We start from the raw sequence: 15,125 nt of genomic DNA, 5'->3' as shown, positions 1-15,125 counted from the left end.
GAATTTGCTGTGTAGTAGATTAGTCTGTCCTATTCTATCCACCTGTCTCTGCCTTCTAAGTGTTAGGATTAAAGTTGTATGCCACCATGCCTAAAAAAAGACTCAAAGTTTAAGGACCAGAAGGGGAGAAGGTTTGTATATGCTTGACCCAGGGAGGGGCACTATTAGAAGGTGTAGCCTTGTTGGAGTAGGTGTGTCACTGTGGGTATGGGCTTTAAATCCTTCATCCTAGCTGCCTAGAAGCCAGTATTCAGTTAACTGCCTTCAGATGAAGATGTAGAACTCTCAGCACCTCCTGTATCATGCCTGCCTAGATGCTGCCATGTTCCCACCTTGATGATAATGGACTGAACCTCTGATCCTGTAAGCCAGCCTCAATTAAATGTTTCTCTTTGTAAGAATTATATTAAACCCTAAGATAGATTGTTAGTTTTTTGTTGACTTGATGCAACCTAAACATACCTGGGAAGAGGGAATCTCAATTGAGGAATTGATTTGATCAGATTGGCCTGAAGGCAAATCTGTGGGACATTTTCTTGATTAATGATTGATGCAGATGAGCCCAGCCCACAGTGGGTGGTGCCACATCAGAGCTGGTGGTCCTGGATTGTATAAGGAACCGAGCTGAACAGGTCATGGAGAACAGGTCTGGAAGCAGTGTTCCAGGGCCTCTTTTTCTGTTTCTCTCCTGTTTATGCTTGAGCTCCTACTCTGACTAACATCTAATGACAGACTGTGATGTATAAGTGAAAGCCAGACAAACCCTTTCCTCTACAAGCTGCTTTAGGTCGGGGTCTTGGTCACATCAACAGGCAGCAAACTAGAACTAGGGGGATGGTCATTTATGTTAGTGTGCAAATTTCAGCTCAAAAGTCCTAGAGACCACCCATGGCAAACAAATATTAGCTGGTCAACAGTGCTGTATCATATCTTTTAACTCTTGATAAAAGGTTATAACTCATCTTAGGTGTTCTTACAACAAAGGGTATAATTAAGAGGGCAACAGGAAACTTCTTGAGGTGATGGCTATGTTTACAGCACAAATTATGATCGTAGTTTCACAAAGGTATACTTATTTCTAAGTTAAGCAAACTGTATATATTACATATATACAGCTTTGTATATGTTATTCACACTTAAATAATGTGGAGCTATTTTTAAGAGATACTTTGAATTGCATTATAAATATGTTTTAAATTTTTTTCAAATAACATAAATAGGTATTAACTGAAAAGTCTCCTTCCCACACAGTGTTCTGGTCCTACTCCCCAGAGACATCCACTGTTAGAAATTTCCTATGTGTTTCCAAGTTATTCCACACAGAAATAAATATGCATCAAAAAGAACTCTTACTGAACAACACTCTTCTCAATGATAACTTAGTCAAGGAAGGAATAAAGAAAGAAATTAAGGACTTTTTGGAGTTTAATGAAAATGAAGCCACAACATACCCAAACTTATGGGACACAATGAAAGCATTCCTAAGAGGAAAACTCATAGCTCTGAGTGCCTCCAAAAAGAAACTAGAGAGCGCACACATTAGCAGCTTGACAACACACCTAAAAGCTCTAGAACAAAAGGAAGCAAATTCACCCAAGAGGAGTAGATGGCAGGAAATAATCAAACTCAGGGGTGAAATCAACCAAGTGGAAACAAGAACTATTCAAAGAATCAACCAAACAAGGAGCTGGTTCTTTGAGAAAATCAACAAGATAGATAAACCCTTAGCCAGACTCACTAGAGGGCACAGGGAAAGCATCCTAATCAACAAAATCAGAAATGAAAAGGGAAACATAACAACAGATCCTGAAGAAATCCAAAACACCATCAGATCCTTCTACAAAAGGCTATACTCAACAAAACTGGAAAACCTGGATGAAATGGAGAAGTTTCTAGACAGATACCAGGTACCAAAGTGAAATCAAGATCAGGTTAATGATCTAACCTAATATCCCCTAAAGAAATAAAAGCAATCATTAATAGTCTCCCAACCAAAAATAGCCCAGGACAAGATGGGTTTAGTGCAGAGTTCTATCAGACCTTCAAAGAAGACCTAATTCCAGTACTTCACAAACTATTCCACAAAAGAGAAACAGAAGGTACTCTACCCAACTCATTCTATGAAGCCACAATTACTCTGATACCTAAACCACAAAAAGATCCAACAAAGATAGAGAACTTCAGACCTATTTCCCTTATGAATATTGATGCAAAAATCCTCAATAAAGTTCTTGCTAACCTAATCCAAGAACACATCAAAACAATCATCCATCCTGACCAAGTCGGTTTCATGCCAGGGATGCAAGGATGGTTCAATATACGGAAATCCATCAACATAATCCAGTATATAAACAAACTCAAAGACAAAAACCACAGGATCATCTCATTAGATGTGGAGAAAGCATTTGACAAAATCCAACACCCATTCATGATAAAAGTCTTGGAAAGATCAGGAATTCAAGGCCCATACCTAAACATGATAAAAGCAATCTACAGCAAACCAGTAGCCAACATCAAAGTAAATGGTGAGAAGCTTGAAGCAATCCCTCTAAAATCAGGGACTAGACAAGGCTGTCCACTTTCTCCATACCTATTCAACATTGTACTTGAAGTCCTAGCCAGAGCAATTCGACAACAAAAGGAGATCAAGGGGATACAAATTGGAAAGGAAGAAGTCAAAATATCACTTTTTGCAGATGATATGATAGTATATATAAGTGACCCTAAAAATTCCACGAGAGAACTCCTAAGCCTGATAAACAGCTTCGGTGAAGTAGCTGGATATAAAATTAACTCAAACAAGTCAATGGCCTTTCTCTACAAAAAGGATAAACAGGCTGAGAAAGAAATTAGGGAAACAACATCCTTCTCAATAGTCACAAATAATATAAAATACCTTGGCGTGACTCTAACTAAGGAAGTGAAAGATCTGTATGATAAGAACTTCAAGTCTCTGAAGAAAGAAATTAAATAAGATCTCAGAAGATGGAAAAACCTCCCATGCTCATGGATTGGCAGGATCAACATTGTAAAAATGGCTATCTTGCCAAAAGCAATCTACAGATTCAATGCAATCCCCATCAAAATTCCAACTCAATTCTTCAACGAATTAGAAAGGGCAATCAGCAGATTCATCTGGAATAACAAAAAACCTAGGATAGCAAAAACTCTTCTCAAGGATAAAAGTACCTCTGGTGGAATCACCATGCCTGACCTAAAGCTGTACTACAGAGCAATTGTCATAAAAACTGCATGGTGCTGGTATAGTGACAGACAAGTAGACCAATGGAACAAAATTGAAACCCAGAGATGAACCCACACACCTATGGTCACTTGATCTTTGACAAGGGAGCTAAAACCATCCAGTGGAAAAAAGACAGCATTTTCAACAAATGGTGCTGGCACAACTGGCGGTTATCATGTAGAAAAATGCGAACTGATCCATTTCTATCTCCTTGTACTAAGGTCAAATCTAAGTGGATTAAGGAACTCCACATAAAACCAGAGACACTGAAACTTATAGAGGAGAAAGTAGGGAAAAGCCTCGAAGATATGGGTACAGGGGGAAAATTCCTGAATAGAACAGCAATGGCTTGTGCTGTTAAGATCGAGAATCGATAAATGGGACCTCATAAAATTGCAAAGCTTCTGCAAGGCAAAAGACACCGTCAGTAAGACAAAAAGGCCACCAACAGATTGGGAAAGAATCTTTACCTATCCCAAATCGGATAGGGGACTAATATCCAATACATATAAAGAACTCAAGAAGGTGGACTCCAGAAAATCAAATAACCCCATTAAAAAATGGGGCTCAGAGCTGAACAAAGAATTCTCAGCTGAGCAATACCGAATGGCTGAGAAGCACCTGAAAAAATGTTCAGCATCCTTAATCATCAGGGAAATGCAAATCAAAACAACCCTGAGATTCCACATCACACCAGTCAGAATGGCTAAGATCAAAAATTCAGGTGACAGCAGATGCTGGTGAGGATGTGGAGAAAGAGGAACACTCCTCCATTGTTGGTGGGATTGCAAGCTTGTACAACCACTCTGGAAATCAGTCTGGCGGTTCCTCAGAAAATTGGACATAGTACTACCGGAGGATCCCGCAATACCTCTCCTGGGCATATATCCAGAAGATGTTCCAACCAGTAAGAAGGACACATGCTCCACTATGTTCATAGCAGCCTTATTTATAATAGCCAGAAGCTGGAAAGAACCCAGATGCCCCTCAACAGAGGAATGGATACAGAAAACGTGGTACATTTACACAATGGAGTACTACTCAGCTATTAAAAAGAATGAATTTATGAAATTCCTAGGCAAATGGATGGACCTGGAGGGCATCATCCTGAGTGAGGTAACCCAATCACAAAGGAAATCGCACAATATGTACTCACTGATAAGTGGATATTAGCCCAAAAACTTAGGATAGCCAAGATATAAGATACAATTTGCTAAACGCATGAAAATCAAGAAGAACGAAGACCAAAGTATGGACACTTTGCCCCTTCTTAGAAATGGGTACAACACACCCATGGAAGGAGTTACAGAGACAAAATTTGGAACTGTGACAAAAGGATGGACCATCTAGTGATTGCCATATGCAGGGATCCTTCGCATAATCAGCTTCCAAACACTGACACCATTGCATACACTAGCAAGATTTTGCTGAAAGGACCCAGATATAGCTGTCTCTTGTGAGACAATGCCGGGGCCTAGCAAACACAGAAGTGGATGCTCACAGTCAGCTATTGGATGGATCACAGGGCCCCCAATGGAGGAGCTAGAGAAAGTACCCAAGGAGCTAAAGGGAACTGCAACCCCATAGGTGGAACATTATTATGAACTAACCAGTACCCCGGAGCTCTTGTCTCTAGCTGCATATGTATCAAAAGATGGCCTAGTCGGCCATCGCTGCAAAGATAGGCCCATTGGACTTGCAAACTTTATATGCCCCAGTACAGGGGAACCCCAGGGCCAAAAAGGGGGAGTGGGTGGGTAGGGGGTTGGGGGGGAGTGTATTGGGGACTTTTGGGATAGCATTGAAAATGTAAACGAGGAAAATACCTAATAAAAAATAAATTAAAAAAAAAAGAAAGAAAAAAGAACTCTTTAAGCAATTCTATTTCATGTAAGTAGATTTTAAAATATTTATGTTTTTCAACCTGAATTAGTATACACTGTGGTATTCTGTTTGAGCCCAAAATTACAATGTGAAGTCCGCAGATGTGGTATCAAACTTAAGTAAAACCCAATCATAAGAACAAGATCTCAGGTTGGGGAAAAGGCTCAATGGGAAGAGTACTTGCTGTACAAATACAAGGACCTGAAGGAAGTCCTTAGAATCTCACTTTTTAAAGTGCTGGGTATATACCTGGCACACACGTATAATTCCAGCCCACAGGAAGTGGAGGCAGGTGAATAGCTGTAATTTACTAGCCAGCCAATGTAGCCTACTTGGAAAGTTCCAGGTCATTAAAACCATGTCTTAAAAATTAAAAAGGATCGTAGCTGAGGAATGGCATTCTTCATTATCCTCTGATTTATATATATATACATGCACACATGTACACCTTCACAGAAATAAATATATACACACAGAACAAGAGCTGAAAGGAGCTAGGAAAATGATAAAGATGTGTCATCCACTAAACTTTCGAAAGAGAATCCAGGAACGAACTGAGTAAGGTCCAAGGCTGGAGGCATGTGACATCAATAGTGTATGATGTGATGTGTCAGGAAGGCCCTCAACCACATGTAGTTAATTATTTAGGCTAAAAGTAAATGAAGCCTAAAATTAACATAGTGATTGATTGGTTGATTGATTGACTCATTCATATTATATACTTATTTATATATTCACATATACATTTATATTCATATAAATGTTTCTGGGATGCAGTTCAGAGGGAAAGTACTTGCCTAGTATATACAAAGTCCTGGGTTTAATTACCAGCACCACAAAAAAAAAAAAAAGAAAGAAAGAAAGAAAGAAAAAGAAAAAGAAAAAGAAAAAGAAAAAGAAAAAGAAAAAGAAAAAGAAAAAGAAAAAGAAAAAGAAAGAAAGAAACCTCTAAAATTGAAAATTTAATGAAAGCCAAGGGCACCCAGAGCTGATCCTGTGCCACAGCTCTCCATATCCAAATACTACCGGGAGAGAGTTGGCCTCCCTCCCAGGAGTGGTGACACACCTGTGATCATAGGTTAGACCACCACTTCTGCATGAAGGACCCACCCAGAGCTATCAGGACACAGGAACCAAGGAACAGCCAGGGACAAAATTCTTCCAGTTTCCATCTATGTCCCAGAGCTGACCCTGTGCCACATCTTTCCATGCCCAAATTCCTCACTGAGAGAACTGGTCTCCCAGAAGTACTGACACATTGGCTTGCAGGAGGGACAAGCTACAGTTAGAGACAGCAAGACCAGCTAACACTAGAGATACCCAGATGGCCAGACTCAAGGGCAAGAAGATAAGCAACAGATACCAAGGCTACTTGACATCATCAGAACCAACTATAGCAAGTCCTGGATACCCCAACACACTGGAAAAGCAAGATTCAGATCTAAAATCACATCTCATGATGATGATAGAGGACTTAATAACTCCCTTAAAGAAATACGGGAGAACACAGGTAATCAGCTAGAAACCTTTAAAGAGGAAACACAAAAATCCTTAAAGAACTACAGGAAAACACAATCAAACAGGTGAAGGAAAGGAACACAATCATCCAGGATCCAAAACATGGAAATAGAATCAATAAAGAAATCACAAAGGGAGACAACCCTGGAGTTAGAAAACCTATGAAAGAGACCAGGAGTCATAGATGCAAGCATCACCAACAGAACACAAAACATAAAGGAGAGAATCTCAGGTGCAGAACACAGAAGACATTGAAACAAAAGTCAAAGAAAATGCAAAAAGCTCCTAACCCAAAACATCCAGGAAATCCAGGACACAGTGAGAAGACCAAACCTAAGGATAATAGGTATAGAAGAGAGTGAAGATTCCCAACTTAAAGGGCCAGTAAATATCTTCAAAAAAATTATAGAAGAAAACGTCCCTAACCTAAAGAAAGAGATGCCCATGAACATACAAGAAGCCTACAAATTTCCAAATAGACTGAACTAGAAAAGAAATTCATCCTGCCATATAGTAGTCAAAACCCCAAATGCACAAAACAAAGAAAGAATATTAAAAAGCAGTAAGGGAAAAGGTCAAGTAACATATACAAGCAGACCTATCAGAATTACACCAGACTTCTCACCAGAGACTATGAAAACTAGAAGATCCTGGGCAGATGTCATACAGACCCTAAGAAAACACAAATGCCAGCCTAGGCTACTATACCCAGCAAAACTCTCAATCACCATAGATGGACAAAAACAAGATATTTCATGACAAAACCAAATTTACACAATATCTTTCCACAAATCCAGCCCTACAAAGAATAATAGATGGAAAAATCCAACACAAGGAGGGAAACTATACCCTAGAAACAGCAAGAAAGTAATCTTCTTTCAACAAACCTAAGAGAAGATAGCCACACAAACATAATTCTACCTCTAACAACAAAAACAACAGGAAGCAACCATCACTATTCCTTAATATCTCTCAATATCAATGAACTCAATTCCTCAATAAAAAGACATGGACTAACAGACTGGGTATGTAAACAGGACCCAGAATTTTGCTGAATACAGGAAATGCACTTCAGTGTCAAAGACAGACACTACCTCAGAGTAAAAGGCTGGAAAGCAATTTTACAAGCAAATGGTCCCAAGAAAAAAGCTGGAGTAGCCATTCTAATATCGAATAAAATTGACTTTCAACTAAAAGTTATCAAAAAAAATAATAAGGAAGGAAACTTTATACTCATCAAAGGAAAAAAATCTACCCAAAAGAACTCTCAATTCTGAACATCTATGCTCCAAATGCAAGGGCACCCACATTCATAAAAGAAACTTTACTAAAGCTCAAAGCACACATTGCATCTCACACAATAATAGAGGGAGACTTCAACATCCCACTCTCACCAATGGACAGATCATGGAAACAGAAAATAAACAGAGACATGCTGAAACTAACAGAAGTTATGGATCAAATGGATTTAACAGATATCTATAGACACATTTCATCCTAAAACAAAAAGAATATGCCTTCTTCTCAGCACCTTATGGTACCTTCTCCAAAATTGACCATATAATCAATCATAAACAGGCCTCAACAGATACAAGAAGATAGAAATAATCCCATGCATCCAATCAGATCACCACAGACTAAGGCTGGTCTTCCATAACAACAACAACAAAAACAAAAACAGAAATCCCACATACACGTGGAAGTTGAACAATTCCCAACTCAATGATAACTTGGTCAAGGAAGAAATTAAAGACTTTTTAGAATATCATGAAAATGAAGGGACAACAAACCCAAACTTATGGGATACAATGAAAGCAGTGCTAAGAGGAAAACTCATAGCTCTTAGTGCCTCCAAAAAGAAACTACAGAGAGCATACACTAGTAGCTTAACAGCATACCTGAAAGCTCTAGAACAAAATGAAGCAAGTATAACCAAGAGGAGTAGATGGCAGGAAATACTCAAACTCAGCTCAAATCAACCAAGGTAGAAACCCTCAACCTGTACCAAAAAAAAAATCAACAAAACCAGGAGCTGGTTCCTTGAGAAAAATCAAGAAAATAAACCCTGAGCCAGACTAATCAGAGGGTACAGAGACAGTATCCAAATTAACAAAATCAGAAATGTAAAGGGAGATATAACAACAGAAACTGAGGAAATTTAAAAAAAAATCATCAGATCCTACTACAACTGATAAACCTGGATGAAATGGACAATTTTCTAGACAGATACCAAATGCCAAAGTTAAATCAGGATCAAATAAACCATCTAAACAGTTCCATAACCCCTAAAGAAATAGAAGCAATAGTTAAAAGTCTCCCAATTAGAAAAAGCCCAGGACCAGATGGGTTTCGTACAGAATTCCATCAGACCTTCAAAGAAGACCTAATACCAATACTCCTCAAACTATCCACAAAAAAAGAAACAGAAGAAACATTACCCAATTAGTTCTATGAAGCCATAGATACACTGATACCAAAACCACACAAAGACCCAACCAAGAAAGAGAACTTCAGACCAATTTCCTTTATGAATATCAATGTAAAAATACTCAATAAAATTCTTGCAAACTGAATCCAAGAACACATCAAAATGATCATTCGCCATGATCAAGTAGACTTCATCCCAGGGATGGCTCAATATACAGAAATCCATCAACATAATCCACTACATAAAAAAACTCAAAGAAAAAAAGCACATGATCATTTCACTAGATGCTGAAAAAGCATTTGACATACATAATTCAGCATCCCTTCATGATAAAAGTCTTGGAAAAATCAGGAATTCAAGGCCCATACCTAAACATAATAAAAGCAATATACAGCAAGCCAGTTAGCCAACATCAAACTAAATGGAGAGAAACTTGAAACAATCCCACTAAAATCAGAGACGAGACAAGGCTGCCCACTCTCTCCCTAACTATTCAATACTAGTACTTGAATTTCTAGCTAGAGCAATTAGACAACAAAAGAAGGTCAAAAGAATACAAATTGGAAAGGAGGAAGTCAAAATATCACTATTTGTAGATGATATGATAGTATTCTTAAGTGACCCCAAAATTTCTACCAGAGAACTCCTAAACCTGATAAATAACTTCAGCATCCAAATTTTTCATAGAGTTAGAAAGAGCAATTCTCAAATTCATTTGGAATAACAACAAAAAAAAAAACCAGGATATATTCTCAACAATAAAAGAACTTCTAGGGGAATTACCATCCCTGACCTCAAGCTATATTATAGAGCAATAGTGATAAAAAAAAAAAAAACTGCATGGTATTGGTACAGTGACAGACAGGTAGATCAGTGGTATAGGGTTGAAAATGCAGAAATGAACCCACACACCTACAGCCACTTGATCTTTGACAAAGAAGCTAAAACCATCCAGTGGAAAAAAAGACAGCATTTTTAACAAATGGGGCTGATGGGGCTGGTTCAACTGGCAGTCAACAAGTAGAAGAATGCAAGTTGATCCATTCTTATCTCCCTGTACAAATCTCAAGTCCAAGTAGATCAAGGACCTCCACATAAAACCACACTGAATCTAACAGAAGGGAAAGTAGGGAAAAGCCTCGAAGATATGAGCACAGGGGAAATTTTCCTGAACAGAACACCAATGGCTTATGCTCTAAGATAAACAATTGACAAATGGAATCTCATAAAATTGCAAACCTTCTGTAAGGTAAAAGAGGACAAAACAGCAACCAACAGATTGGGAAATGATCTTTACCAATCTTACATCTGATAGAGGGCTAATATCCAATATATACAAAGAACACAAGAAGTTAGACTCCAGAGAACCAAATAACCCCTTTTTTAAAATGGGGAACAGTGCTAACCAGACAATTCTCAACTGAGGAAACTCTAATGGTGGAGAAGCACCTAAGGAAATGTTCAACATTCGTAGTTATCAGGGAAATGCAGATTAACACACCTCTGAGATTCCACCTCACACCAGTCAGAATGGTTAAGATCAAAACTCAGGTGACAGCCGATGCTGGCAAGGATATGGAGAAAGGAGAACGCTCCTCCATTGCTCTTGAAATTGCAAGTTGGTACAACCACTCTGGAAATCAGTCTGGCAGTTTCTCAGAAAATTGTACATAGTACTACATGAGGTCCCAGCCATACCACTCCTGGGCATACACCTAGAAGATGTTCCAACATGTAATAAGGACACTATGTTCATTGCAGCCTTATTTATAATAGCCAGAACCTAGAAAGAACCCAGATGTCCTTCAACAGAGAAATGGATACAGAAAATGTGGTACATTTGCATAATGGAATACTACTCAGCTATTAAAAATGATCAATTCATGAAGTTCTTAGGCAAATGGATGGAACTAGAAAATATCATCCTGAACACAGGGCCCCCAGTGGAGGAGCTAGAGAAAGTACCCAAGGAGTTAAAGGGGTCTGCAACCCTATAGGTGGAACAACAATATGAACTAACCAGTACCCCCAGAGCTCATGTCTCTAGCTGCATATGTAGCAGAAGATGGCCTAGTCAGCCATCATTTTGGAAGAGAGGCCCCTTGATCTTGCAAACTTTATATGCCTCAGTACAGGGGAATGCCAGGGCCAAGAAGTGGGAGTGGGTGAGTAGGGGAGTGGGGGGGGGAGGCTATGGGGGACTTTTGGGATAGCATTTGAAATGTAAATGACGAAAATACCTAATAAAAAAAGACAAAAGAAAAGAAAAGAAAAAGAAAAAGAAAAAGAAAAAGAAAAAGAAAAAGAAAAAGAAAAAGAAAATATCATCCTGAGTGAGGTAACCCAATCACAAATGAACAGACATGTTATGCATTCACTGATAAGTGGATATTAGCCCAGAAGCTTGGAATACCCAAGATATAATTCACAGACCAAGATCAAGAAAAAGTAAGACCAAAGTGTGGAGTGGATGCTTTAGTCCTTCTTAGAAGGGGGAACAAAATACTCATGGGAGGAAATATGGAGACAAAATGTGGAGCAGTAACAGAAGGAAAGGCCATCCAGAGACTGCCCCACCTGGGGATCCATCCCATATACAGTTACCAAATGCAGACACTATTGTGGATGCCAAGAAGTTCATGCTGACAGGAGCCTGATATAGATGTCTTCTGCCAGAGCCTGACAAATACAGAGGTGGATGCTCACAGCCAACCATTGGACTGAGCATGGGGTCCCCAAAGGAGAAGTTAGAGAATGAACTGAAGGAGCTGAAGAGGTTTGCAACCCCATAGGAAGAACAACACCCTCATCCAACCAGACCCACAGAGCTCCCAGGGACTAAACCACGAACCAAAGAGTAAACATAGAAGGATCCATGGCTACAGCCACATATGTGGCAGAGAATGGCCTTGTCAGGCATCAATGGGAGAAGAGGTCCTTGGTCTTGTGAAGGCTCGATGCCCCAGTGTACAGGAATGTGAGGGCTGGGAGGCTGCAGTGGGTAGTGGGTAGATAGGGGAACATTGTCATAGAAGCGGGTGGAGGGGGGATGGTAGAGGGGGACCGGGGGGATGGAGAAAGGGAATAACATTTGAAATGTAAATAAATAAAGTATCCATTTTTTTAAAAAAAGAAAAAAAAGGAAATCCCAAATATTTAGCCAGATCTGAAACACTGTAAGGAGCTGTCTTAGTCAGGATTTCTATTCCTGCACAAACATCATGACCAAGAAGCAAGTTGGGGAGGAAAGGGTTTATTCGGCTTACACTTCCATATTGCTGTTCGTCACCAAAGGAAGTCAGGACTGGAACTCAAGCAGGTCAGAAAGCAGGAGCTGATGCAGAAGGCCATGGAGGGATGTTCTTTACTGGCTTGCTTCCCCTGGCTTGCTCAGCCTACTCTCTTATAGAACCCAAGACTACTAGCCCAGGGATCTTCCCACCCACAAGGGGCCTTTCCCCCTTGATCACTAATTGAGAAAATGCCTTACAGTTGGATCTCATGGAGGCATTTCCTCAACTGAAGCTCCTTTCTCTGTGATAACTCCAGCTGTGTCAAGTTGACACAAAAATAGTCAGTACAGGAGCTATTCACTTACTCTGTTTATTGGCTCTGCTACTAAATTGTTAATCAAGAGTTATCATTATTATTGGTAAGAAAAAATCAATATTGGTATTATTACCAGTAGTAGTGGTAATCTAGAGACTCATTCAGAGAGAAAAACAGAGCACAGTACATGTTAGCTTGTTACCTTTCAGTCCAGCATGTATGATCTTTCTCTGAGCAGTAAGGATATCTCACAGGTGTTTTCCCTTTAAACTCACCTTTTGGTATCCATCCTTAAGGTAAATGTCTCCTTTGTCTTTCAGGCCATTCTGACCTACAAGACTGACCCAGCCATGAAAAAAATGTTGAATCATCTATATTTCTATATCATGCCTGTATTCAATGTCGATGGATACCATTTCAGCTGGACACATGTAAGTTGCTCTGCCTATCCAATTGAAAAGGACTGAGTAGGTCATAAGAAAGTGATGAGCCAGGAAAGGTGTTTGCTGGTCAGCCTACTACTAATGAATTCAAGAAACATAAGAAACTTCCTCCTCAGTCATTTTCATAATGCGTTTTCTCATAAGGTTTCATAGAAATAAAGATTTCTCTTCCCAAATAAATTAATAAAAAAAATCACTAATCTTCCCTAACCTATTCAGTTAACCTATAAAAATAACCCAATGGAGATGAAGGCAGAAAAATGACCAAAATACATTGTGTTAAATTGTTTAAGAAAAAAAAGAGTCAAAAATATAGGAGATACTGGATGGTGTTAGAAGGCAGAGCATAAGGCTGGGTCTGGGCTAATCTTCATCTGTCTTCTCCTAGGTGGTCTACACATGGAGAAATTCCCCCCCCCCAAAGTAATATGATGCCTTTACCCAATGAGCAACTAACATGTATATGAATGTCCTTTGTGTTGGTTGGTTTAAACTCAGCATGACACAATCTAGAGTCACGTGGGATCAAGAGCAGGTTGGCCTATGGGCATGTCTGTGGGATTGCTGTGACTGTAACTTCATGTAAGAAAACCTAGCCCACTATGGGCAGTACTGTTTTGTGGACTGAGCCTTGAACCGGATAAGAGAAGAGAAAGCAAAGAGCTAAACAAGCAAGCAAGGATGATTTTATTCTCTGCTCAATGAGACTAGCTACTTGATATTCTGCCTTGACTTCCCCAGAAATGGTAGACTGCAGCCTAGAATTGTAATCCAAACAAACCCTTTCTCCTCCGAGCTCCCTTTTGTTGGGGTATTTTTATCACAGCAGCTGAAATGAAATTAGAACACCTTCTAAGCACCTTCTTCTCTGCCTGATCATATCTAGGATCGATTCTGGAGAAAGACCCGGTCAAGAGACTCTAAGTTTCGCTGTCGTGGAGTTGATGCCAATCGCAACTGGAAAGTGAAATGGTGCAGTAAGTGTGAAGTTGCTGGATTTCAGAACCTAGAACCCCACAGGTACAGGCCAGACAGGACTCCACTGGGAGGTAAATGAAGGTATATGTACCGAATCTTCACAGAGACAAAGATGAAAGGAGAAGCTTGTGGATTTTAAGCACAAGAAGAATGCTGGCTGCTCTTCCAGAGGCCATGAGTTCAATTCCCAGCAACCTCATAGTGGCTCACAATCATCTGTAATTGGATCTGATGCCCTCTTGTGGTGTGTCAGCAACAGGGTGCTCATATACATAAAATAAATAAATAAATCTTTAAAGAAAAAATTGCAAAAGAAAGTAAAAAGAGTTTTAATATATAAAAGAAAATTGAGGTTTTAAATTTATCAATTTAATCCTGAAAATTAAAATTTTAAACACAGATAAACAGTTGAGAAATACTTGACAAAACTAAAGTAGCAGCTCATGTGCCACTGTGTGAATGGGTTCAGTGTGCCATCAGAACAGCACCCATGCTGACATTACATCTACAGAGAGCAAAGCTGTGCTGTCCTTGGCTGCAGCCCACCATCCAAGTGAGCACTGATTCCTTTACGGGACACTCACACAGGAAAGAGATTTCTCTGCATTCTACACCATTATTTCTCATTCAGGAGGAGAGTGTCATTTTATGAAAGGAATCCTTTTGCAGAATAAAGGAGGTAGGCAGGGATTGGGAGGCAATAAGAAACTCCCTAGCTGGAATACTTGGAGCAGAAACAGGAGGAGAAAGAATCATTCTACAAGAGGTATTGTCCAAAGTTGCCCATTTGCAGAATCTGTAATTAAGTCTTTCAAAATATAGACGATAGAAACCCATTCACGAGCAGAAACCGGCCTGAGTAGGGCCACAGGCCTCACCCGGCTGGATCAGCGCCAGGGTAGCGGGAGCGCAGGGTTGCCTGACACCCGCCAGCTACCCACGACCCCCGCCGCAGGATTTTGGGACTGCTGGTGAGTGGAACACAGCTTCTGCTCCAATCCAATTGCGCGGGACCTGAGACTGCATTAGTTAGGGAAGCAGAAACCGGCCTGAGTAGGGCCACAGGCCTCACCCGGCCGGA

At 39.8% G+C, this 15,125-nt stretch overlaps 1 protein-coding gene across 1 annotated transcript in view; it reads left to right on the top strand.

The window, feature by feature from the left end:
• Cpa6 (carboxypeptidase A6) overlaps positions 1-15,125 on the top strand; it is a 441,999-nt gene that overhangs the window by 334,562 nt on the left and 92,312 nt on the right. The window contains exons 7-8 of the mRNA XM_021160312.2: positions 12,944-13,054; positions 13,953-14,043. Of these exons, the coding sequence (XP_021015971.1) occupies positions 12,944-13,054; positions 13,953-14,043 (202 nt within the window). The remainder of the gene's footprint in view (positions 1-12,943; positions 13,055-13,952; positions 14,044-15,125) is intronic.

The sequence above is a fragment of the Mus caroli genome, unplaced genomic scaffold (assembly GCF_978045245.1).
Source record: "Mus caroli unplaced genomic scaffold, Mus_caroli_1 scaffold_1, whole genome shotgun sequence".
Lineage (NCBI taxonomy): Eukaryota > Metazoa > Chordata > Mammalia > Rodentia > Muridae > Mus > Mus caroli.
The sequence above is the reverse complement of the archived record's forward strand: the minus strand, read 5'-3'. Positions and strand labels throughout refer to the sequence as shown.